This window comes from Cynocephalus volans, chromosome 14 (assembly GCF_027409185.1).
Source record: "Cynocephalus volans isolate mCynVol1 chromosome 14, mCynVol1.pri, whole genome shotgun sequence".
NCBI classification, from domain to species: Eukaryota; Metazoa; Chordata; class Mammalia; order Dermoptera; family Cynocephalidae; genus Cynocephalus; species Cynocephalus volans.
This window is the reverse complement of record NC_084473.1, coordinates 92536613-92563620: the sequence shown is the minus strand read 5'-3', so window position 1 is coordinate 92563620 and position 27008 is coordinate 92536613. Positions and strand designations below refer to the sequence as shown.

Sequence of the window (27008 nt, the reverse complement as noted above, 5' to 3'; positions counted from 1 at the left end):
ACTTTTCTTTTTTCTAGAAATGTTGAAGATTAGTTTTATTTCTTCTTTTATATGCTTTAAGAGTTTAGTAGTGAAGCCAGCTGGGACTGGAATTCTTTCTGAGGGAGGGTGTTTAATTACAGAGTCAGTGTCTTTCATAGCTGTAGGACTATTCAGATTTTCGATTCTTGTAGCAGATTTAGCATGCTGTACTTGTTTTACAATTTCTGCTTCATCTACTAATTTTCAAATTATTGAGGTGATATTATTCAAAATATACTCTTATTGTCTTTATTATTTGTAGGATTTTTAGTGGTGTCTCTTTTTTCACTTTCCCTGTCATATACTTCCATTTTCTCTTGTGTTTTGTTGATTACTCTTTCCAGGGATTTATCAGCATTATTAGTCTTTTCAAAATGCTAAGTTTTGGCTTTGTTAATCTCGTTTTGTAATTAGCTTGTTCTCTGTTTCATTACTTTCTGATATCATCTAGTTTTTTTTTTTCTCTACATGTTCTTTGGTTTTAATTTGCGCTTATTTTTTTAACTTTATGAGATTGATTCTTTGATCATTAATTATGAGCCATTCTTCTTTTATAATATATGCATTTAAAGTTGCAATTTTCCTTTAAGCTCAGTTGTAGCTGCTTTCTACAGGTTTTTGATATATTCTCACCACCATTCAATTCAAAATATTTCCTAATGGTCAATTTGATTTCTTCTTGATTTTGAAAGGTTGCTTAATTTGCAAATGTAGTTTTGTTTTGTTTTAAGTTACTTTGCTGTTTGTGGTATGAAGCTTAATTGCACTTTGACAGAGAACATACTCTATTGAATTTTAATGTTTGTTTTTAAATCCGCATTTTTCTTTTTTATTCCATAAAATTGAACATGATAATTTTATCTTTAATCACAAAAGAGCATAATGAACAAAACTTGTGGTGGGATTATGAAAAATGTGTATTTGTGGGGTTTTTTATGAATATTTCTGAGATACGAAGCTGATTGTCACCCCTCGTGCCCATGATGTGAGGGCCAGATTCATACTGGCAGCAAACCCATTACCACAAATCACATTTGTACCCTGTGTTCCCCACCCAGTTATCCCCAACCTCCCACCCCTTCTCTCTCCCCCCCCTCCACTTTGTAACACAAGGAATGTTCTCTCCCTCTGCAAGACAAATGCACTACTGTGGTCTTTCTTTCCTTCCTTCTTTCTCTCTTAGCTCCCACATATGAGTGAATACATGTGGTATTTATCCCTCCGAGCTTTGCTTATTTCACTCAACATAAGTTTCTCCAAGCTCATCCATGTTGTTGCAAATGGGAGAATTTCATTCTTTTATATGGCAGAGTAGTATTCCATGGTGCATATACACCACAGATTCCTATTCCAATCATCCACTGATTTACATTTAGGTTGGTTCCATGTCTTGGCTATCATAAACAGCTGCAATGAACATGGGAGTGTGTAGAGGATTCTTAAAGCAAATGTACTTCACAGGGCCTGGTTTTCCAAAGCCTTGCAGTTTCAAATATTGACCTCGCAAAGGACAGGAAATTTTCCTCAGGCTATACGTCTCTGGTGTAAGATAAAGAATTCTAACACAGCAAGGTTGCTGGCTCAAAGACAGACTAGTTACTGATTGATATGTAAAGATACTGGAAAATTGCTGGAGGGAGAAGAAATATTTGCTAGATCAAGCTTTTTTTGGTGGATCACTTAATTGTCTAATGGAATGTCATCTGACTTGTTTCACTGAAAGTTACCAGCCTATATTGTTAAACTATAGCCCTACCTATGTTCTCTTCCTGTAACTTCCTGGTCTGGAAGATAAATGCAGGAAGAGAACCCCAATTTGGGGTTAATTTCCCAAGGAAGGGATGCCTCTCACTTGAGGGTTCTGGGGAAGTTAACCACTTCAGGGCTTTTCACTGCTCAGAAGAGATGGGCTTTGAGTAATCCTTTGCATCTCCATCACCCAGGGGAAGTGGGATGACAAATCTGTGGGGGGCAAAGCAACAGGAGTGCAGGTATCCCTACAACATGATTTCCATTCCTCCAGTTAGATACCCAGAAGTGGGATTGCTGGATTGTATGGAAGATCTATCTGTAGTTGTTTGTGAAAACTCCATACTGTATTCCATATTGGTTGTACTAATTTACAGTCCAACCAACAGTGTAGGAGTGTTTCCTTCTCTCCACACCCTTGCCAGCATTTGTTATTCACCATCTTCTTGATTATAGCCAGTCTAACTGGGGTGAGGTGGTATCTCAATGCAGCTTTAATTTGCATTTCCCTGATGACTAGTGATGTTGAGCATTTTTTCATGTACCTGTTGGCCATTTGTATGTCTTCCTTTGAAAAATGTCTATTCAGCTCCTTTGCCCATTTTTTAATTGGGTTATTTGTTTTTTTAATGCATAATTGCTTGCATTCCTTGTATATTATAGATATTAATCCTTTGTCGGATGCATAGTTAGCAAAATTTTTCTCCCACTCTATAGTTGTCATTTCACTCTGTTGATTGTTTCCTTTGCTGTGCAGAACCTTTTTAGTTTGATATAGTCCCATTTGTTTATTTTTTCTTTTGTTGCCTGTGCCTTCAGGCTTATGTTCATAAAGGCTGTGTCCAGACCTAGTTGCTGAAGTGTTTCACCTATATTATCCCTTAATAATTTTACAATTTTGGGTCTTATACTTAAGTCTTTAATCCACTTTGAGTTGATTTTAGTGTATGGTGAGAGATCCGTATCTAGTTTCATTCTTCCACATATGGATATCCAGTATTCCCAGCACCACTTATTGATGAGGCAGTCTCTTCTCCAATGTAGATTTTTGTTGCCTTTGTCCAATATCAGATGGCTGTAAGCCTGAGGAGTGATTTCTAGGTTCTCAATTCTACTCCACTAGTCTGAATGTCTATTTTTATACCAGTACCATGTTGTTTTGGTTACAACAGCTTTGTAGTATATTTTGAAGTCAGGTAGTGTTATGATTCTGGCTTTATTTTATTTGCTCAGAATTGCTTTGGCTATTCAGAGTTTTTTGTTATTCCATATGAAAGATAAGATTTTTTTTACATTTCTGTTAAGAATGTCATTGGTATTTTGATGGGGATTGCATTGAATCTGTAGGTCGCTTTGGTTAGTATGGATGTTTTAACAATGTTAATTCTTCCAATCCAAGAGCATGGAATATCTTTCCAACTTTTTGTGTCTTCTTTAATTTCTTTCAGAAATGGTTTGTAGTTCTCATTGTAGAGGTCTTTCACCTTCTTGGTTAAATTGATCCCTAGGTATTTTTTTCATGAAAATTGTAAATGGGATTCATTTTTTATTTCTCTTTGTGTTAGTTCATTATTTGAGTATGTAAATGCAATGGATTGGGGGGCATTTGTTTTGTATCCTGCAACATTACTGAAGTTATTAACCAGCTCTAGGAGTTTTTTGATAGAGTCTTTAGGTTTTTCTGTATATACTATCATGTCATCTGCAAATAAAGAAAGTTTGACTTCATCTTTTCCCCTCTGGATTTGCTTTATTTCTTTCTCTTACCTGATTGCTCTGGCTAGTACCTCCAGTACTATGTTAAATAGAAGTGGTGAGAGTGGGCATCCTTCTCTTATTCCTGTTCTTAAGGGAAAGGACCTCAGTTTTTTCCCATTCAGAATAATACTGGTGGTGGGCTTGTCATAAATCGTTTTTATTGTGTTGAGATATTTTCCTTCTATACCTAATTTGTTGAGAGTCTTTATCATGAAGGGATGTTGAATTTTGTCAAATGCTTTATCAGCATCTATTGAGATAATCATATGATCTTTATTCTTGAGTTTGTTGATATGATGTATCACATTTATTGACTTTCGTATGTTGAGCCATCCTTGCATCCCTGGGATGAATCCCACCTGATCATGGTGTATAATTTTTTTAATATGTTGCTGTATACTGATTTCTAATATTTTGTTGAGGATTTTTGTGTCTAGGTTCATCAAGGATACTGGCCTGTAATTTTCTTTTTTTGTTGTATCTTTATCTGGTTTTGGTGTCAGAGTTATGTTGGCCTCATAGAATGAGTTTGGGAGAGTAGCTTCTGTGTCAACTGTTTGGAATAGTTTGAGGGGAATTGGTATTAACTCCTCTTTAAAAGTTTGGTAGAATTCAGCTGTAAAGCCATCCAGACCTGGACTTTTCTTTGTTGGACGATTGCTAATTACCACTTCCATCTCCTTGCTTGTTATTTGTCTTTTCAGGTTTTTTATCTCTTCTTGGTTCAGTCTTGGTAGTTTGTCTATATCTAGAAACATCCATATCTTCCAGACAACCTAACACTATGCCTCAAAGAACTTGAAAAACAACAATAATCCAAATCTAAAGATAGTAGATGGAAAGAAATAATTAAGATCAGAGCAGAACTAAATGAAATAGAGACCACAAAAAACAATAGAAAAGATCAACAAAACAAAAAGTTGGTTTTTTGAGAAGATAAATAAAATAGACAAACCATTAGCTATGTTAACTAAAAAGAGAAGAGAGAAGACCCAAATAACAAAAACTATAAATGAAAAGGGAGATATTACAACTGATACCACAGAAATACTAAGAATCATTAGAGACTATTATAAACAACTCTATGACAACAAATTTTAATGTTTTGAAATTTGGTGAGAATGGCTTCATGCCCAGCATATGGTCAACTTTTATAAATGCTCCATGTGTCCTCAAAAGAATGTAAATACTACAGTTTGGGTTTGTTAGCTGTATTATTCAACACTACCTATTTACTTTTTTTCCTTTTTCTTTTAGTCACTTAGAGACATTAAAGTAACCCAGTGTGATTTTTCTATTTCTTCTTTTGATTTCATCAATGTTTGTGTTATATTTTTGAAATTATATTATTACTTACAGAAATTTTTAAAATTATTTTATGCAACTTTTTAGTATAATAAAGAATACCTCTCTTTTTCTTAAGGCTTTATGCCTTAAAATTTACTTTTCTTTGGTACTAATATAGCTACATTAGTCTTCTTGTGGTAGGAGCTTACATGCTCCATCCTTTTTTACTATCTTTTACTTTCATCAACTTTTTACATTTTTATATTTTAGGGCGATTCTGTTATAAGTAGCATATATTTGCATTTTTTAAAATTGTAAGCTGGCAATTTTTACTCCACTAGGAATATTGGTCAATATATTTAATGGGATTACTGATGTGCTTAGGTTTAAACTTATCATTTTAATATTTATTTTCTGTTTATCATAACTTCTCTATATTCTTTTCCTCCTTTTTCCTTACCTTTTGAATTAACTAAGTATTCATTATTATTATTTTGCTGTTAACTTGATAGTATGCATTTCAAACCATTATTTTACTGGTTACTATAGAAAGAAAAACATTTATTCTTGACTTGTCAAAGTCTAATATAAATTAGTACCTTTAACACTTCCTAAATAAAGAATGATTCTTAGAATTTTTTTAACTCTGTATATCAATCGTCTGGCTTACATGCTATTGTGGTTAATGATTTTAATTCTCCGATACTGTAGGCATGATGAGACTTTATTGTTGCTGTCCTCAGTCTACCCTCTTTTACATTTATTCACATATTTAACCTTTGCCTTGCCCTGCATTCTGCCCTGTATCTCTGAGCATCTTTCTTGAATAATTTTTTTTCTGCCTTATATCCCTCCAAAATTTCCTTAGTGTGAATTTTCTTATGGATTATTTCATTTTGTTTGTCTGAAAAGTTTTTATTTACCTTAATTTTTGTAAGATATCTTTTATGGGTTGGCATGTACTTTCTTTCAGCACTATGAACATATCGTATTGTCTTATGGCTTCCGGTATTCCATATGAGCAGTAAATCAAACCATCTCTCTTATTTTTGCTCCTTTGAAGGTAATAGCCTTTATCTCTGAATACTTTTAAAGTTTTTTCCTTGTCTATGGATTCTAGTTGGTTTTGCTATGGTGAGTTGAGATACAGATTTCTTAGTATATATTCCACCTGTGCTTTTAAAAATTATGGCTTGATGTCTTTCTTCCCTCATCATTATTTTCTCAGTCACTAGTTCTTTCAATATTGCTTTTATGTTATTCTATTTTTCATCTCCTTTTGGTACTTCAATTTAATGCATGCTTGATCTTTTTAAAAATATATATTTCCTATATTTCATATGCATTCTCTTTATTTTGAGTTATTTTTCAGCACATGTGCATATGTTTAATGGAATACTTTCTTCTGAACCGTTTTCCAATTTACTACTTTTATCTTCAGATCTATCAGACATTTCATTAAACTCATCGTCATTCCTTAATTTTAGTTATTGTAGTTTTCAAGTCTAGAATTCTTATTTGTCCTTTTTTATAGTTGATGTACATTGTTGAATTTCTTAATCTCGTATTTTAATTTCTTGGCCAAATTAAATACAATTATTTTAGAGTCCATGTTGATAATTCCATTACTTGGTTTCTTTGCTTGTCTGTCATTTCTTTTAGGTTGACATCACATTGCCTTATCTCCTCGTATAGTTGGTTGTTTTTGCTTGAGTAGCATTCATTTGAGGCTCTGTGCATCGTAATACTCAGGAAGAGATTTGCTTTTGCTTCTGACAGGCTAGGTGTACTGGATTACTTTAATTCATTCAGTGAAGCTAGGACTGATTCAGTCTTTCTTAGGGCTGTTACTTCAGTGGTTCAAACAGACTCTGTGGCTTTCTAATTTTTTGTCCCCTAAGCCCATAACTCTGTTGAAAGCACTGTATTATCAGTCTGTCAGGCATCACCTTCAGAATCAGCAGATGATTATAGAAGGAAAGCAGATTCTCATGCCAGGTTCACATGACTGAGTCCCTCTTCTGCTGGATTTTGGCCTCACAATGTCTCACTATTGTAATAATTTTCCAGTGTCTTCAACCAGAAGGTGGGTTTTTTTTTTTTTTTTGCTTGTTTTTGTTTGTTTGTTTTTATTAGTTCACCTTTTCTGGTTGTTCTAAGTACAATACTTAGTTCTAAACATCTAGTTTGCCATTAATGAAAAGCTCATCTTGATGAACTTTTCAAAGGCATCTTTATAGATTTTATAGCTACCACCACTGCCTTCTGCACCTGTGAGTATAATACCTGGCACTGAGGAAATTGTATTAGTCCATTTTGTGTTGCTAACATAGAATACCACATACTGGGTAATTTATAATGAACAGAAATTTATTTCTCACAGTTCTGGAGGCTGGGAAGCTCAAGATCAAGGGGCCATCATCTGGCAAGGGCCTTCTTGCTGCATCTTCCCATGGCAGAAGGGCAAAGAGAAAGCAAGCGAGAGAGCAAGAGGACACCAAACTCATCTTTTTATAACAAACCCACTCTCACAATAATGACCTTAATCTATTCATGAGGGTGGAGCCCTTGTAGCCTAATCACCTCTTAAAGGTTCCACCTTTCAACATCGTTGCCCTGGGGATTAAGCTTCCAACACATGTTTCTTAGGGGATACATTAAAACCACTGCACAGATGTCTAGTGAATATGTACTGAATAGATGAATACCCACCAAGTTCCTTCTACTTTCCAATATTTTCCATATTTCTTTCAACTATTGGGCCAATGAAAAAAATTACAGTGACAAGCATTCTTTCAACACCTGCTGTGTCAGGATGTGTGACATGCACCTCACATGCCCTACCTCATTTTCCTCTTGTTAGCATTGGCTCTGATTACAATTTAACTATTAAAAAGACTCTTGTTCCCTTCAGAGGGTATTGATTGCCAGGCCTCAGTTTCCGCAGTCTCTGTTGGCTTTGACTTTGGCATCACTCACTTTTCAAGCCCAGCTTTGGACTTCTCTGGACATGCTGTCACACACTCCTCTGTGTATGTTCTTCAGACTCCACACCTCAGGCATCTTCCACCTCACAGCCTCAAAACCATCACCTTCTGGCACCAGTATTATGACTCTTTACAGTCTTGACAGTAGGACATTTCTGACAGTTTTTTCCTCCTGACCTGGACCCATTGTCATAGGTACAAAAGCACTTGACATTCATAGAAAGGCAGATTTTCAGAGTCTACTCAGCCTCTAATCAGTGTCAAATCCCAGATGTGTTGTCTTCATTTGCTCACTTATAAAATGAGGATTTAGTTTACATGACTTCAGAAGGCTTGTCAAGCCTCAGGATTACTAGCCTAAGGACAAAAAAATATTCTCTTCTATTCCAGTATTACCAGACTTTGAGAACCAGGTGTTCATTAGCAACATAGGAAGTGTTTGAATCATTTATTATTATCCAGTGTAAATTTCTATTTCTGTAGGACTTGAAGCTGAACTCCCAGCTGTGATTAACAATCCGAAGTGGGCATCAAATTTTTTTTTCATTATAATAACAATACTTTATACTTCTTTTTTAAAAAAATTTTATTTTGTCGATATACAATGTGGTTGATTATTGTGGCCCATTACCGAAACCTCCCTCCTTCCTCCCTCTCCCCCCTCCCACCCAACAATGTCCTTTCTGTTTGCTTGTTGTATCAACTTCAAGGAATTGTAGTTGTTATGTCTTCTTCCCCCCACCCCCGGTTTCTTTGTGTGTGTGTGTGTGTGTGTGTGTGTGTGTGTGTGTGTGTGTGTGTGAATTTATTTATTTATTTTTGGCTCCCACCAATAAGTGAGAACATGTGATATTTCTCTTTCTGTGCCTGACTTGTTTCACTTAATATAATTCTCTCAAGGTCCATCCATGTTGTTGCAAATGGCAGTATTTCATTCTTTTTTATAGCTGAGTAGTATTCCATTGTGTAGATATACCACAGTTTCTGTATCCACTCATCCGATGATGGACATTTGGGCTGGTTCCAACTCTTGGCTGTTGTAAAGAGTGCTGCGATGAACACTGGGGAAAAGGTAGACCTTCTGTGTTTTTGCCACTCACTAGTTCTCAGACCTTGGTTCACTCTTTGGGTGTCAGTGTTTTCATCTGAAAAACGAGAGGGTTAGAATCAATTCTTCAAGTATTTGGAGCCTTTTATCTGCCTGGTGCTGTGCAAGGCTCTGGGGATTTAATAATGAAAGAGAGTCCTTGTAGCATGTGCAGAAGCATTAGTGAGAGAGAGAATGGTGCTTGGGGACACTGCTTGGAGTTTAGGGTACATGTATGAGTGGGGCAAGGTGATGCTAGAAAACAGAGACCTTGTATGCTAACCTAAACACAGCCCTTTCCCCTTTAAGTATTTCAACATCTAATCACACCATCAGGATAGTGACATGATCAAATTTACATTTTAGGAAAATTTTTCTGTAGGCACCATGGTAAATAAACTGGAAGGGCTTAGGAACAGTGGCATGTCGACCATTTAGGCTACTTTAGGAATTTGGTTAAGAAGTCGGGCTCATTTAAGAGAGTGTATAGACAGAACTGATAAAATGACAGAAAAGGAGAAGAGGAAGGGGGAACTCATGCCTGGTGGCCCCTTTTTCCTCCGTTAACTGCAAGATGTTATGGGGAAAAGTTGAAAGAGTAACATAGGCTGGAGAGAGAGGTGAAGGACATGCAAGGAATGTCCAAGGTGAAAGCCATACAATGGCAGTGGTGCCAGGACACATATTCATGTAGTTACCTCCTGTAGTGCTCACCTGGTGGTAGGAGTGTAGGGGTGGGAAGACAGACTGACATAGGGTGGGAGTATTCCAGGGTCCATATGCTGGAAGGACAAAGGGTTATAGAGTTGAAGTGGTTAAAGTAATGGACACACGAGGCCAGGAAGGATAGGAAAGGAAATGACGCCTGAAGGAAACTGGTAATTAGGAGGAAATAGAGGAGTTAAGTGGGCTGATCCAAGCTAAGACAGAGAAGTGGGCTGCATGGAGAGAAAGTTCAGATAGAAAGCTATGATAGACACAGTGGGCAGATACTCACTGTCCATGGTGAGCGTCTTCATCCTATAGAGGCTGTCAAGCTAGAATGCAAGAGCAAACTATCAAAAGCACCCTACACTTTCCAGAGTTGCCTGCAGCTAAGGTTCTAGATGTGGATCAGGTTCTCCAGCTGGCATCGCTGAAAGGTGAAGGTGAGGATGGTGGATCTTCCTGCTTTTTCTACTGGAAAGCATGGGCTGGAGACATGGGAATTTTGGCAGTGGTGTTCCAGGGTTCAGTTTTAAGCTTGTTGGGAGCTGATGTATTTGTTGCTGTGGCTCTACTGGAGGGAATGACTTGACACACTCTAGTGCTTAAGTGCAACTCCTCATCTCTGAATTGCAGGTGGTGCATTCAGCCTGGATTCCCCACTTTCGTGGCTGTGGTAGAGGCAGCAGCTCTCACAGCCAGCTGGTTGTGCTGTGCGGTTCTGGCCTAGATGCTACTCCTCGAGTACATCCATGGCCTTTGTGAAGCACCTAATATCCTGTCCCGAATCCTTTTCTGCATAAAATAGCTAGAATGGTTTTGTTTCCTGCAACTAAATCCAGACTGAGAGATATGGCCTCATAGCATTGTTTTGAGTATTAAATAATATAATCTATTCAGTAATAGATCATTTATTCACTAAATAGATACATAATAAGGACTTAGTAATAAGCTCATCATAGGTACATAATAAGGACTTAAATAAATAAAAACTATATGCTATTTAGTTTAAATAAAGGAATCAAAGAGCTGGAATAATAGGGAATTATGATGAGAAAGTAGTATATTTGATTTTAGGAATTTTGAGACATAGTAATTCTGGATAATAACAAAGTCCAGGGAGAATTGAAACTGAGGGTAGAGGTGGTCCTTGAGATTGAGGGGGTTATGGAGGAAAAGGTTCGGTATCAGAACATCCATTCCTGTAGGTGATGAAGTATCCACACCTGGAAAAGCAATAATCCTAAGTTCCTGCTCAATGCACTGGTTTCCTGTCCCTGCCATTGTGTTGCCTCCGCACTTGATGGGGTTACTTCCGGCTCTCCAGTTGCCAAACCAACGTTCACTTTTAATCCTGATGGTGATCCCTGGTGGCCTCCGACACTGCGGGACGCTCCCGTCAGCTGGAACTCCCTCCTCGTTTCCTTCTGAGACTCACTCATTGTTTGTCTCTGTTTATCTTATTTAATTTTTTCTGTCTTTTCCTTCGTAATCGTCACTGGATTTTCATCCTCTATATTTGGGTCTTAGAACTTGTGGTTCGCCGTGCTTGCAGCTCTGGTCATCTTCTGGTCTTGCTTTGCAAATCTGATCATCATTTTCCCTCGCTCTGAGAGCTTCAGATGTTCATTCTCTTTTCCTGGTTTTCTGTGACGGCCTCTGACTGCTCAGCAGTTTTATCTCCGTCACTCTCCTATACCCACTGCATCTTAGCCAGAATGCACGTTGCTGTTTTGTGTCTCTGAAACATTGTACATGCTGAGTCGGGGTTGTTCTTCTTCGTGTCTAAAATATAAAGACATATTCACATGTTAGCAGCTATTATTATTAATATTTTAATTTTAAATCTTGTTAGTATAATGTCACCTTAAAATTCTAAAATAAAAATCAAGGCTTGCTGAGAATTTAAAATGTAAAATAATGCTCCAGGTGGATCAGAATAGAGGCAGTCCAGATTAATGTTAATATGATTAAATATTTGCATATCTTGAAAGAAACAATGAGTTGACCAGAAAGAAGACTGCTCAGCAGCCGGACATAGAACAAGAGGCCCAATTCGTGTTTGCCTGTTCTCTAAAGAAGGAGACACCACGTTTTATTAGTCTGATGCCTTCACCGCTCTGACTCACTAGCAACTCCCATTCTATTTGGTAAACAATTGTCTGATTGTGATGTGGTTTCCCATATAAGGTATTTATAGGGAAATAATGTAAGACTTCTAGGAAGCCATATTTCACATTGTAAATAAACAAAGGTTCATTCTGGCTTTATTTGTTGAGTTTCACCCTGCAAGGTGGATCCATTCACACTGTTCCATGGTGGAGAATGAAGTATGGCTCTGAACCGTGATTGACCAGGTGATGAGAGAGCTCAGTACCTGGGCAATTACATCTTTATTTAGTTAGGGGTTTACATGTTTGTTTTATCTATTACATTAAATGGCCAGGGTCTCTCACAGGGCTGCAGGATGGTGAGGCTTGTCCTCTGGGTGGCTGCTGAGGATGACAAGAGAGAAAGGCCTTCCTGAGACTAGCTGTTCTTCAGTTGGCTGGGTGTGAGGTTGTTCCCTGTTGCAGTGGAGGCATGGGTGACGTGAGAAGTTCTGTGACATCTGCTCTCCCTAAGCCTGGCTGGCATTCTTTGACTATTGTTCAGGCCTCCAAATAGGATGTTGGTGAAGAGTTACTTTGGATTTTGGTAAAGTCCAACCTCTGATTGGTGGAGAAGATGTAACAGCCTGTAACACAGAGGAGCAGTCACTATTCACCTGGACTTGCAGCCTTGGCAAAGGGGCTTGGCGCCACTAGATGGGGGTCCACTGGGAGAGACGGGCCCCTGTAGGTGGAAGACATTCCTGCCTGTTCATGGCCTCTTGCCAAAATCCTTCATGACCCAGGCGCAATACTCCTCCAGGAAGTCTTACTTCCAGCCTGCATAGGCCTCTGTCCTCTCAGTTCCTATTAGACTTAATGTTTGTGTCACTCATTTTAGCCTGTAAAATATTCTTTGTCAAATCATGTGGATGCACACAGAGAGACTGGGCAAGGAATTCCTGCTATGTATATCTGTCTATCTGTCTGTCTGTCTGTCTATCTGTATTAGTCCATTTCTGTTGCTTATAACATAAATACCTGAAACTGGGTAATTTGTAAAGAAAATATTTATTGCTTATAGTGTCAGAGGCTGGGAGTCCAAATCCGGGGAACACATCTGGTGAGGGCCTTCTTTGGTGGTGGCTTCAATGACACAGGGTATCACATTGTGAGAAAGGCAGGAGCAAGAGACAGAACTTCTCATGTGCTCACCTTTTAAAGCCGTCAGAACCATGCCCATGACCACCATTAAGCCATCAAATGGATTAATCCACTCACCACGGCATGGTCCTCACGATCTAACCACCGATTCATAACAGGATTTTCCACCCTCAGCAGTTACAGTGGGAGTTAAGCTTCAGCGAGTTTGGGGGAACAGTCCGTAGCTCTACCTACCTACCTACCTATTATCTTACAGCTAGACTGTAAATTACCTAAGGTCTAGGGACCACACAGGCCTATTGTGTCTCCCACAGTTCATGGGATGGTGCTGACTAGGGGTGTAACTAGTACCCCCAAATATCCATTGGATTGAATTTTGGTGTTTTTAAAAAAAATTTTTCTCTTTAGGACTGTAAAGAGATTGAAGGGGAGCGGTTTACTTCTCGGGAAAAAAAGCTTTTGGTGCAGAATGCGTCAGCCGAGGACGGAGGGAACTATGCATGTCGAGCCAGACTGACGCACATGGGGAAACAGTACGTGGTTTTAAACGGCATCACTGTGAACATCAGTAAGTGTGCTCGTGTCTGTCACCGGGCCTTCCTTGTGCTTTGTGTGAGCTGGCTGGCTTTGCGCAGAAGCGATCCTGATCTTGATTTTCCTGAATGTTAGCAGGCTCTCCACCCTGCCACTGTTAGAATCAGGTACACAGAGTGAGGCAGAAGGGCGTGAGGAGCTCAGTTTTCTCTCTGCAAAAACAGAATTCTCAGAGCTCTTGGTTTACTTGTGAAAATTCAATGAGAGCATGTCTGGAGAGTAGGTCGGTGCCTGACAAGGTGCAGGCGTTCGGTGAATGGCAGACATTCTCAGCATTGCTCTCCCTGCCTCTGGCTCTGCAGACGTCAGGGGCTCTGGACTGGTGCCAGCATAAGCAACTGCTCGTGGGACTTTAGTTCTTGACCCAGAGTAGCCAGTTCTCTTGAACATATGCCCTCGAGGTTTGAAAGCAGAATCTTAGGGATGGAAGAAACCCTAAAAATAGTTCAGCTCAAGCCATTATTTTACAGAGGCCCAGGAGGGGAGCAACTTACTGAAGTTCACAAAGCTGGCTAGTTTCAGAAACAGGGCCAGAACTCGGGCCTTCAGTGACCAGACAAGCATTTTGCCTTTTATACACACCGGACAAGGAACCCCTGCTATGTCGTTTCTGCATTTTCTTCAGTAGAGAGTTGTTTTCTACATTTATTCATCTAGATCGAAAGGACTAAAGGCTGGATATTTCTTCAACTTACACCTTCACGTTTGTCTCCAACTTTTTTTTTTTTTTTTTTGTCGTTTTCGTGACCGGCACTCAGCCAGTGAGTGCACCGGCCATTCCTATATAGGATCCGAACCCGCGGCAGGAGCCTCGCCGCGCTCCCAGCGCCGCACTCTCCCGAGTGCGCCACGGGCTCGGCCCGTTTGTCTCCAACTTCTGTCAGACCCACTCAAGCTGTCTCTTGATGGTGTGGCCTCCTTCGGGGATCTGCTCAGCATGGGTGGATCCCTGCCGCCCCTGAGACAGGCTGCAGGCAGATCCAGGCCAGGGCCCTTCACCCATAGGGCCCAACGACTCCCTGCTCCAGCCCTGTGCTACCCACTTGGGTCCTCTTCCTCTCATCCTCCAGTGTTCTTTGCTGCAATTGCTCATTTGATTTAAATGTTTTTCGGTGGTCTTTGATTTTAATTTTGTTTGCTAAGAGCCCTTAATCAAGAAAATTAATTGCATTAGGTATTATGATTTTTATGCTCTTGGGTTTTCTGCTGACTGTTCTCTTTCTGAAAATAAGCATGTTCCTCATCTTGTTCACTGTTGAATCCCTGGCACCTAGCCCAGTGCCTGGCCTAGACTAGGCACAGATCTACTTATTAACCAAGTGATTGACTATCATAACACTTTCGGCTTACATTGGTAGATGAGGGAACTTTTTGAAAGGTGAAATTTCTAAGGTAAAATAAAAAATACCTCAAGAAGTCACTAGGTACAATAGTCTATATTTTATGCCAGTTCAATAAGCATTTATTTATGATGAGTTATATGCCAAAGGTTATGTTAGATAATGACACCTGCCAATGTCAAAAATGATAATTCAAAGATGAAATACTTGTTCCTTCTATTGAGAAACTCTCAGCCTGGTAGTAGTGAATGGAGAGATATAAATGGACCATTTTAACACCAGTGCTAAGGACAGAGTTATAGACAGTGTCTGGGGAGTGAGAAAAAAAATCAGGAGTCACAACGGAGGCAAGTGACTGAAGGATTCCGAGAGGAAATGAATTCTCAGATGAATTTTCAAGGATGAGTAGGGTTTGTAGAAGTCAAGAAAGTGTGTGTGGGGGGTTCTAGGCAGAGAGGACAGCATAAGTCAAAGTGTAGAAGTGTCAGAAGATGTCATGGTTTATGTTGGATCTAAAGCCAATTTCATTAGCGCACAAGTAAGAACAAGATGAGGAGCAGTGGGAGCTGAGGCTGTAGAGTTAAACAGCGGCAAGGTCAAGGAGGCCACTTATACTTGAGCCTTACCACATGGCTGCTGAAGGGCCCTTGTCCGGGTGCAAGTGCACAGTGACAAGGCTGCATTGGGATGGGAGCGATCAGTCTTGACAATGGTTGAAGCCAATGTTGAAGAAGGTCTCAAGGCCTGGAGACCACACAGGAGGCTGCCGCAGTATCCAGAAGAGTGCTGCTAGTCTGAGCTGGGGTGGAGGCTGGGGCATTTCATCTTCAGATGGTCATTTAGTGACATTTTACTGAGTGCCGAGCAAGGCCGGTTCCTGTGCCAGGCAGAGAGAACATGACAGTGAGGAAAACAGCCATCGCTATTGTTCTGATGAAGTTTAAGCCTGAGAGGGAGGGGAGGCAGCAATTAATCAGATAATCCACTAATGAGATGTGTAATTACCAAGAAGACTAAGGCAGTGAAGGAAAGGAAAATATGAGCTCAAACAGACCAGGACCATTGAGAAGGCAGTGGCTCAGGTAAACGTCCCTGATAACAGTGATGCTGACAGTCAGGAAGCATTAACTGTTTGATGGAATGGGCGTGGTTTTTCCAGACTGTGGAAGTGGCAGAAGTGAAGGCTCTAGAACAAGAAGGACCATGGTGTGTCTGAAGGATGGAAAGCAGGCAAGTTGGGCTGGAGGGATGCTGAGTGAGGGAGGTCACAGTAGGCGATGAGGTTGGAGAAGTACTCAAGGGCCAAGATCAGACGGAATCCTGAAATCCAAAGTGGGAAGGTGTGGGTTTGTTCTAAGAACAATGACAATCAGCCAGAGAGGTTGAGAGCAAGAGAGTAGCATGGCATGATTTTCATTTCTGAAGCAGCTGTCTGGCTACTGTGCACAGAATGATCCATACACGAACGGGAGTAGTGATTAGGAGGCAGGTGCAGAAGTGCAGGTGAGACATCAGGTAGGCTCAGGGAACATGCTGACACTGAAGATGGAGAGATATGGATGGGTTCAAGGCATCTTAGGAGGTAAGCCCCACAGGTCTTAGTATTGGATTGAATATGGAGAGTAAGGAATATGGCGGGTCAAGGAAACTAGGCCTCTTGGCATACGCGACTGACCAGATTATGATGCTATCCAATGAAATAAGATAGCTCTGGAGAAAAACCAGATCTCGGAGTGAGATCATGAGCTTGGTCATTCCTATGCTGAGTATGAAGTGACTTTGAGATGCCCATGTGGAAATGTTGAGCTGACCATGGCCTATATGGGTCCGGAGCTTAGAGGAAGGCCTGGAGGTAAGACTTTCAAAGTCATTGGCCTGTATATGGTAATTGAAGAGGTGAGTGTGAATGAGATTGCTTAGGAGGAGTAGAGACTAGAAAATAGAAGGCTTAGGAGTGAAGCAAGAGGCATAGACCGAGAAATGTTAGGAGGTAAAATTAGCTGGACTTGGGAATTGAGAAGCTGAAGAGGGTGAGAGAAAAAGCTGTTTCCTAAAATGACTTCCACATTTTACATGTGTGTGATCTAGTGTGTGGTGGTACATTAAGTAACTTCTGTTTGGGACATGCTGAATTTAAATAGTTTGTGGAAGGCACAAATGTTATTGCCATCATATAGGACATGTGTTCTTGCATTTTTCCTGGCTTCCATTTTATAACTTTTCCACATCCCACTGCAAATGTATAGGAGAATATGGGATTAAGTAGGTAATTGATAAATTTTGGTGGGCAAACAGAAAAGGAAAGAAGTGGAGAAAGACTAATGGCAAGGAGTCCAGAGAGCCAGTACAAAGTGACAGTCATAAAGTGGGTGATGGAATGAAAGAGTTGAAGAATAACAGAAGGGGAAGGACGTAAAAGAATGTGAGAAGCAGGGTTGGAGGAGGGAAGGGTGGATTGAAGACAGAGCATTAGGGTCAGTAGTTCTCTCTACCTAGGACCTAGGCCACAGCTTTCCTTGTAGACACTTCTTGAAACATGTATTCAGATTTTTAAGTAATGAGATTTTGTTATACATCTCATTAGTTTGTATTTATGTCAAATATATAATGGCCAAAGTGAACTCTCCTGCTAGCTCAGCTTCTAGTTCTTTTCTCTTTAGCAATTCAATTATTTCTTGTTGAAAAATGTGCATATATGGAGTGGTATTTTGTCACGCCATTGGTTTTGTTTTTTCTTGACCAGTGTTTTTGAAGGGTCTGCTCTGTGTTGTGCTTTCTTCATGCTATTGCATTAAAGAACTTGGGAATGTATCCTATGTGATTCTAATGCAACTTTCTATTGGAATGATTTATGAGCAAAAAGATCTGGAGATGGAAGGAGAATCCCTACAATCACTTATCCAAAAGACAAATCAACTGAAGTACCACTTGGTGAGTAAAGTCATTGAAACTACCAAGGGAAGAGTTCATTATGTCCACATACTCTAGTGAGTATTTTGAATTTCATGGTTGAAGACAAATCCCATACACATCCAGTTTCTAGCTTTGGATATACCCATGCTCATCAGGAGAGACAACAAAATTAAAAAAGCAAGAGAACTCTTGGGGAAGTTGTGGCATCAGAGGTCTGGCAATGGGCACTGTGGGTGTAAATGGTTATTGTAAATCCGTTCATGCAAAGGCAATAGCAGTGTGAAAATAATTCCTGAAAAAGACAATACATAATATAAAACTACTAATAAATACTGTTGATCAGGAAGGTTGGATTATATTATCTTACACTGAAAAGTGTTTTAGAGGAGGAGAAATTATCATGTTATGTTCCTTAATTTACATCAGAAAGGATCAACAAACATTGCTTCAGTTTGTGGCCTAAGAAGAGAAAAAGGGCTCAAATTATTTTTTAAAATTTAGAGGTAATCACCAGTAAACTAAAGACATGTTGAGTACCTTTTGAAGACAAGAAAAGGAAATTAAACAAAGTCTCCATTAAAAGATGCTCAGATTGAGTTGAATACTAAAACCCAATCATATGTTCTCCTTAAAAGGCATATATCTTAAAAAGCATGACCTAGAAGTTAAAAATTAATGCATAAGCAAGATATCACTTGCAAAACTTAATGCAAACAGTCAGGTTGGTGATACTAAACTTTCGATCTCATAATATATTTTTCAAGGACAAAAAGGTTAAATGACAAATTGGATCATTTATATTAATACAAATTACAACACCTCCCCAAATAGAAATTTTTATGTGTCAAATAGCAGTGCATCAAAATATGTCAAGCTAAAGGCTCAGACATACATTGACAGAACAGTAAGACAACACAATGGTTTCAGTTGCAGTGGGAAACTAACACACTCTGGCTTTGACAGGATTTACTAGGCAAATAAGAATCTACAAGATTTGAGCAATATGATAAGAATAATGTACTTAAAAGATCAGTGTCATAAATATCTGTGAAAAACAGAATCCCCAAAGAGGAAATTATATAGACCACATGGTATAATCATAATGCAGTATATCTAGAAATTTATAATTAAAGTCAAAACAAAGAATTTTACTCATTAAGTATGTGGGTGACGGATTTGTTAATGAGGTTGATTTAATCATTCCACAATGTAAACATATCAAAACATCACATGGTACCCATAAGTATATATGAGTTTTATTTAGTTTTAACAATTGTTTTAGTCTGTTTGTGTTGCTATAACAGAAATACCTGAGACTGGGTAACTTAAAAGGAAAAGAGATGTATTTGGCTTATGATTCTGGGACAGTTGCATCTGTCACGTGCCTCAGGCTGTTTCTATGTAGAAGGTGGCAGGCAGCCAGCGGGTACAAACAGATCACATAGAGAGAGGAAGAGAGAGAGAGAGAGAGAGAGAGGGAGGGAGGGGGGAGAGAGAGAGGGAGGGAGGGGGGAGAGAGAGAGAGAGAGAGAGAGAGAGAGAGAGATGTGCCAGGGTCCTTTAAGCAACCAGCTCTTGTGGGAACTAATAGAGCGAGAACTCACTCATTAACCCCCCGTCCCCCAGGGAGAGCATGAATCCATCCATGAGGGATCTGCCCCCATGACCCAATAATTTTCCAGCACTGCCACACTGGAGAGCAGATTTCCACATGTGCTTTGGTGGGGACAACACATCCAGACTCCATCAACAATTTTTTAAAAAGAAAGATTAAACAACAAACCCATATTGTAGTTATTTGATTTTTTGGTTAGAGATTAAACCAAAGCTACAGTTATAGTATACTTACAAAATAACGATAGTGAGGATTCTTCATATCAAACTTTATGGCATGTGACTAACGCTGCACTCTAGACATGTTTATATCTTTAAATCTCATCGTTATTATTAATAAGTGTAGATATAATTAAAATACATAAATTAACCATTTAGTTATTTTAAAAGAGTAGCTAAACAACAAAAATAAAAGTAGAAAATGATAAATTTATTAAAAGAGAAAACCAAAATGAATAATAAGTGCCAGAGTTGCTTCTGAATAATAAGTTGCCAGATATTTAAGCTGAGGTGGGGGTGGAGGTGGAGGGAGGAGAAGATAAATAAACTTCCACAAAATCTAATCCCCTAAATGCAGAGCAATCCAGATAAAAAAGACTTAAAAATGTGAAAGCTTATTAAAAAAAAAAAAAACTGGTAAGGAGAACTAGGCCTATATGTTTCAAGGAGAGTTCTTCTAAATTTTCAAGGAAATAATAATGCCTGTAATAAAGGATAATTGTCTACTTATCACTCATTTGTGAATACTCTTGTGGATTTTGTAAATACCTAGAAAGACAAGTTTACTTGTTATATTTCTCTTGACTTTCTTCCTTGCTCCTGTCTTTGGAAATTTTAGTCAATGTATTTAGGTAATTAAAAGGCAAGAGATGTAAATCTTGGAAGGAGACAGATAAACATAAAATTATTTTAAATGATCTATGCATATTTACTTAGAAATTTTAAGAAAATTATCTAGAAAATCACCACTACTAGCAATTGTTTAATAAGGTTATTTCAATACAGAATAAACTTTCAAACCTAATAGCATTTTTACATGCCCGAAATAATCATATATTATGTAATTGGGGAATGGTGTTAATAACTGCAATAAAAATAACAAAATATTAAGAAATAAACTGAATAAGAAATTTGAAAGTCTTGCCTACATTTTAAAAAAATTACAACATTTTAAGGGTAGGACATGAAAAAAGACATGTTTTAATGAAATTCCATATAATGTTCTTAAATGGGAGCAAAATATTAAAAATGTTATTTCTCCTTGGTTAATACATAAATTTAATATAATACCAATTAAATTTCATTGAATGTCCTGGACCTTGTCAAAGAATTTCTAAAATTTATCTCAAAAATGCTAGAAATGGCCAAAAAAAATTGAATAGAAGAAATAGAGACCTTTTCTTGTAAATATTAAAGTATAATGTAGGCTAGAACAAGTAAATACTGGTGTTTGCATATGAATAGAGGACTGAAAGTAAAAGAACAACAGAAATCAAATAAACAAATTAGCATAATTCCTAAAATTTACAAGAATTTAGTAAAAAAGATTTGTGGCATTTAAAGATGTATAGGGAAAGGGAGATATAATAAATATGTTAGTATAACTCATTAAATTTGGAGAAAATGTAGTTTCTTCCTTAGATCACATCAGAAATGAAATTAAATTTTGATGAGCTAAAGAAGTATATATAAAAACAAAAGCACAAGAGTGCCATGAAAACATTTTTATGTTTTCTAAACTCAGAATGCACTTTCTTTTGGAAGGAGCATCAGAATTCAATCTTCATTGTTTAATCGTTTGTCAGTACTATGCTTTAAAATCTATAGTCTTTTTTTATAGCAGAGTAGTATTCCATTGTCTAAATATACCACAGTTTCCTTATCCACTCATCTGATGATAGACATTTGGCTGGTTCCAACTCTTGGCTGTTGTAAATAGTGCTGCAGTAAACATTGGAGTACTGGTATCCCTTCAACATGATGATTTCCATTCCTCTGTGGGGGAAAGCTGGGTCATATGGTAGATCTATCTGTAATTGTCTGAGGAACCTCCATACCATTTTCCATAAAGGCTGCACCATTTTGCAGTCCCACCAACAGCGTATGAGGGTTCCTTTTTTCTCTGCAACTTTGCTAGCATTTATCATTCTCAGTCTTTTGGATTTTAGCCATCCTAACTGGAGTGGGATGGTATCTCAGTGTGGTTTTGATTTGCATTTACCAAATGCTGAGTGATGTTGAGCATTTTTTCATGTGTCTGTTGGCCATTCATTTATCTTCCTTTGAGAAATGTCTGTTCAGCTCCTTTGCCCATTTTTTAAATTAGGTTTCTTGCTTTTTTGCTGTAAAGTTGTTTGAGTTCCTTGTATATTCAGGATATTAATCCTTTGTCAGAAGTATATTTTGCAAATATTTTCTCTCACTCTGTTGGTTGTCTTTTCACTCTGTTAATGTTTCTTTTGATGTGCAGAAGCTTTTTAGTTTGATATAATCCCATTTGTTTATTTTTCTTTTGGTTGTCTGTGCTTTTGAGGTTATATTCATGAGGTCTGTACCCAACCCTCCTCCCTGAGTGTCTCCCCTATGTTTTCTTTAAGGAGTTTTATTGTTTCAGGGTGTGTGTTTAATTCTTTAATCCATTTTGAGTTGATTTGGTATACAGTGAGAGGTACAGGTCTAGTTTCATTCTCCTGAATATGGATATCCAGTTTTCCCCACACCATTTGCTGAAGAGGCAGTCGCTTCCCCAGTGTGTAGACTTGGTGCCTTTGTCAAAGATCAGATGGCTGTAGGTGTATGGGTTGATTTCTGGCTGCTCTATTCTATTCCATTGATCCATGTGTCTATTTTTATGCTGGTACCATGCTGTTTTGGTTATTATAGCTTTGTAGTATAGTTTAAACTCATAGTATTATGCCTCTAGCTTAATTTTTTTTGCTCAGAACATGGATGGACTTAGAAAAAATTATATTAAGTGAAATAAGTCAGGCAGAGAAAAAGAAATACCATGTTCTCACTTATTTGTAGGAGCTAAAAATAAATAAATATGCAAACAAATGGGGGGTGGGGAAGAAGACACAACAATCACAACAATGCCTTGAGCTAGTTAAGACAAATGAACAGATATGATGTTGATGGGTGGGAGGGGGAGAGGGACGGGGGAAAAAGGAATCTGTAAAGGGACACAAAAATCATCTACATTGTATATTGATAAATTAAAATTAAAAATTAATTAATTAATTAATTAATTAAAAGAATAAATATGATTTGTAATAATATAAATGCTAATAATATCGATTTGATCAACATATGTCAACTTTGCACCCCCAAAATATGTATAATCGGGCTGACCCCATGGCTCACTCGGGAGAGTGCAGCACTGGGAGCGCAGTGGCGCTCTCACCGTGGGTTCGGATCCTGTATAGGGATGGCCGGTGCGCTCACTGGCTGAGCACAGTGTGGATGACACCAAGCCAAGGGTTGTGATCCCCTTACCGGTCACAAAAAAGGACAGAAAAAAAATATATATATATATGTATAATCAATTGTGATTCAACAAATAAATAAATAAATCTTTGCATAAACCACAGAAAAAATTTAAAAATAACAATTCAAAATTTAAAAAATAAAAACTATAACATCCATTTAAAAATTTAAAACTAGTACAGATATCCACTCATGTTATTAAGAATCATGCAGTGTAAAATTCAACATAGCCCATAAAATGTTTTGGTTTCAGGCACATGTTCATTTTGAAAATATCCATGGAATGTCTTGCAACCAACTTGAGTGAAACACAAAAGACTCCCAGACAGGCTGGTGTCTGGTGCTGCCTCTAAATTACTCTGAGCCAGTGTCTTGATGTCAACAAGCTTTCTTTGGCTTTGATAATTATTCCTCTAGGCTGCATAAAGCCTGTTTTCACATGGGACACAATTACTATAGTTCATGTCTGTGGGCAAATATCTGCCCTTCCATTGGGCAGCCTCAGCATCATGCTTGCTCTAAAGCACCAAACTCCCTTTTCAGAGATGCACTTAAGACACCATTATTGAAGTAATTAACTTAATGAGGACTTTGTTCTTTTCACATACACTGATGTATTTATTTCATGTAATTACTAAATTGAAATGGATTTACTTATGCAACTGTAAGAATTATAAAATTATTAAATACCAGAATGCTGTACATTCTAAGCATAAAATCAGTGGAAGGCATCAAAATGAAAAGATAGAAAAATTAGACCAGCATAAAAAATATAAATGTTTGTATGTATGAAAAATGGTAAAGTTAAAATGTAAATGATAAGCTAGCAGAGAATGTTTGAAACAGAGATGACAGAAAATGGGTAATACCACTTATATGTAAACATATAAACAAATCAAGAAAAATGAACAACTTAAATGAGGCAAATAATTTACAGAAGGAAAAACCCCCAACAAAATAAGAAAAAAAATGTTCATTTGCAATAAAAGAAAGACATTAAAAAATATTCGTCTATGAAATTGGTAAGGATTAAAAAATATATATAAAATACCAAATATTAGCAAGGGTGATATGGTGTTCTAATACATTACTGGTAATGAATATGAGCAATTCCTTTAAAATGTGTGCTTAAGACTCTCCAAAGTTTTCCCATATCACTCAGAATGGAATTCTGAGTCCTCACCATGCCCAGCATGACCCTCCATGGTTTGCTTCTCCTACCAGTTCATTTTTATCCCTCTCCCTTCAGCCTTTCTGCTTTGACTGCATTGGACTGCTTGCCATTCCTTGAATGCCTCGGGGACAGCTCCACCTCAGGGTCTGGGGACTGGCTGATCCCTCTGCTGGGAATGCTCTTCCCCAGCTGCCACATGGTTTGTTCCCTCACTTCCGTCAGGGCCCCGACCACTGCATTAAAATACACGCCTCGCTCTCCCCATCATGCCTCATTTGCTTAACTTTCTCATTATTCATGAAAGCACTTATCACTATCTCACATATTTTAAACGTTTTTTTGTATCTCTAATTCTGTTTGAATCTATGCTCCTTAAGAACAGGCTTTTTGTCTGTTTGGTTCCCTGCTCTATCACCAGCGCTGAGAGCAGTGCCTAGACCACAGTAAATTTCAGTAAATAGTTGTTAAATAGATAAATAAATAACTAGATTGGTATGGAGGACAATGCAAATATGTATTCAGGACCTTAAAAAATATGTCAGACTTTTGACTCAGTAAATTCTAGATGGTAAACCATATACAGCAGAAACGGGTCCACAGGACTCCAGATATAGAAATATCAGATAACGTATTTTCAAAGAAATTGTGCCTACTGTGTTCAAGGAAGGAAAAGACCTGATTGATATTTTCAAAAAAGAACTGGAAACTATAAATAGCAGCATACCAGATTTGAAAAGGAACAAATAAAATGTCCAGAACTAATAAATACAATAACCAAAACCAAAAACTCAATGAGGTTTTAGTAGCATATGACATATTTGAAAAGAGAATTAATGAAGTAAAATATAGGAGATAATACCTGGGATTAAGCACAGAGATACAAAGAATAGGAAATATAGAGATGAGATTAAAAGAAAGAGGATACAGAGACCTAACGTGTATAATCACATATAAGAGACAAGAGTAAATGGGGGTAGAGGAAAGATTATTTGAGATAACGCTGAGAATGTTCCAAACTGACAGAAGACGTTAATCCAAACACTCTGAAAGCCAAAGAAACCCAAGCAGGATAAATAAATATAAAACTATACCTAGATACACCACAGTGAAACTGTAAAAAACCAAAACTGAAAATAATCTTAAAAGTAGAGAAAAAAAGAAAAATGCCTTCTGTGTGCAAAAATAAAATTGCTGGTTGAATTTTTAACAGAAACAATAAAGGCTACATATTGAGAGGAAAAGCCCTCCTAATTTTATAACCAGTGAAAATGACAATATTTGCCAATTATAGTCATACACTAAAGAAAATACTAGAATATTCTTCAGGCAGAAGGGAGATGCTTCCAGATGATTAATCATCTATGCAGGAAGGAAGGGAAAAGCAAATATTGCTGTAAATATGTGAGTAAAACTAAATGAATCTTGACTACATGAAGCAATAATAATGATTGTTTATGGATTTAAAATATATATGAAATTAAGGTACACAACAGCATTTGACCATTGGCTGGGAAAAGGGTAAATGTAATTGAGTTCTAAGGACTGTGCATTATCTGAGAAAAGGGTAAAAATATCAATAATATCAGACTTTGAGAAGTCCAAGGATATATATTTATAATGCTTAGGGTAACCATAAAAGAATAGTAATTTTAAAAATACAGAGTTAAAGGAATAAAAAAATCAAAAACTAGGTGAGAAGGAATCCAAAAAACAAACAAAAAAGGCATGAAGGAAAAGATAAATATAGGACCAATGCAACACATCAAAAATACATGAGTTGATTTAAACATACATATATCACTAGTAACAAAATGGACTAAATGATCCAAATAAAAAGATTGTCATACTAAATTTAAAAAAAAAATCTCTGTACTATTTACAAGATGCTTGAAGATGATAGGGTAGGAAATAATACAGAATAAACAATAACCAAAATAATGTCAGTATAATTATACTAATATTAATGTGCATTTTAAAGCAAAAGCATCATTAAACAGAGATATTTCATTACGATGAAAAGTTCAATTTTGAACTTGTAGATACATAACATGGCCTTAAAACACATATACAGAGAGAATTTAGAATTACAGGGAGAAATTGATAAATCCACAGTAATAATGAAATTTGTTGACATAGTTTTCACAGTAACTTATAGAACAAGCAAACAAAATGCCCTGTCATGACTAACAAAATATGCCTAATAAATAACCTGATGTTCATATATAGAGCCTAATGCCCAACTACTACAGATTGTACAGTCTCTTCAACCACAAATGAAATGCTTAATAAAATTGACCATACGCATATGAAGCTAGTCTCGACAAAATCCAACAGATTGAAATCATATAGAATATATATTCTCAGACCAAAATACAGTTAAATATTAAAAAGATAACTTGAATAACCACATAGGTTTAAAAACCAACTAAATAAAAAACTCAGTAGCCCATAGATTAAAATAGAAATCACAATAAAATTAGAAAGCATTTTGAAAGTGAATATTAATGAAAGGATTACATCAAAATCGATGGGATAGGCAAAGATTTGCTTAGAGCAAAGTTTATAGCCTAAATTAGAAAAGAAAAGTGGTTGAATATCTGTGAACTAAGAGCTTACTTCTAGAAGATAAAAAATGAGAAACAAAATAAATCCAAAGAAAACAGAAGAAATAAGGTTTTAAAAAAAGTAATAACAGAAAATAATGAAATAGAAAATGAACATACAATCACATGATTCATGAAGCCAGAAGTTGGTTATTTGAAAAATGGAACAATATTTAAAAATCTTTGCATGACTGATTGAGAGAGAAGGCACATACTGAAGTTAGAAGGAGCCATCAATGCAGAGCATGCAGGCATTAAAAAGATTATGAAAAAAAAGAAATAATTTTATTTGAAAAAAGCTCATAAAAGAACATTCTGGAAAACTTAGTTCTCAACAATTTGAAAATTTAGAAGAAATGAACAGATTTCTAAAAATCAGCATATAGACTCTAACACAGGAAGATATAAAATTCCGCATAGTCATACAGCTATTAAA

The 27008-nt window shown here is 37.4% G+C and overlaps 1 protein-coding gene across 1 annotated transcript in view; it reads left to right on the top strand.

Moving 5' to 3' along the window:
• The window catches only part of IL1RL2 (interleukin 1 receptor like 2), a 58401-nt gene that overhangs the window by 13341 nt on the left and 18052 nt on the right, over positions 1-27008 (top strand). Inside the window, 2 exon segments of the mRNA XM_063077828.1 lie at positions 13257-13416; positions 17639-17713. Of these exon segments, the coding sequence (XP_062933898.1) occupies positions 13257-13416; positions 17639-17713 (235 nt within the window).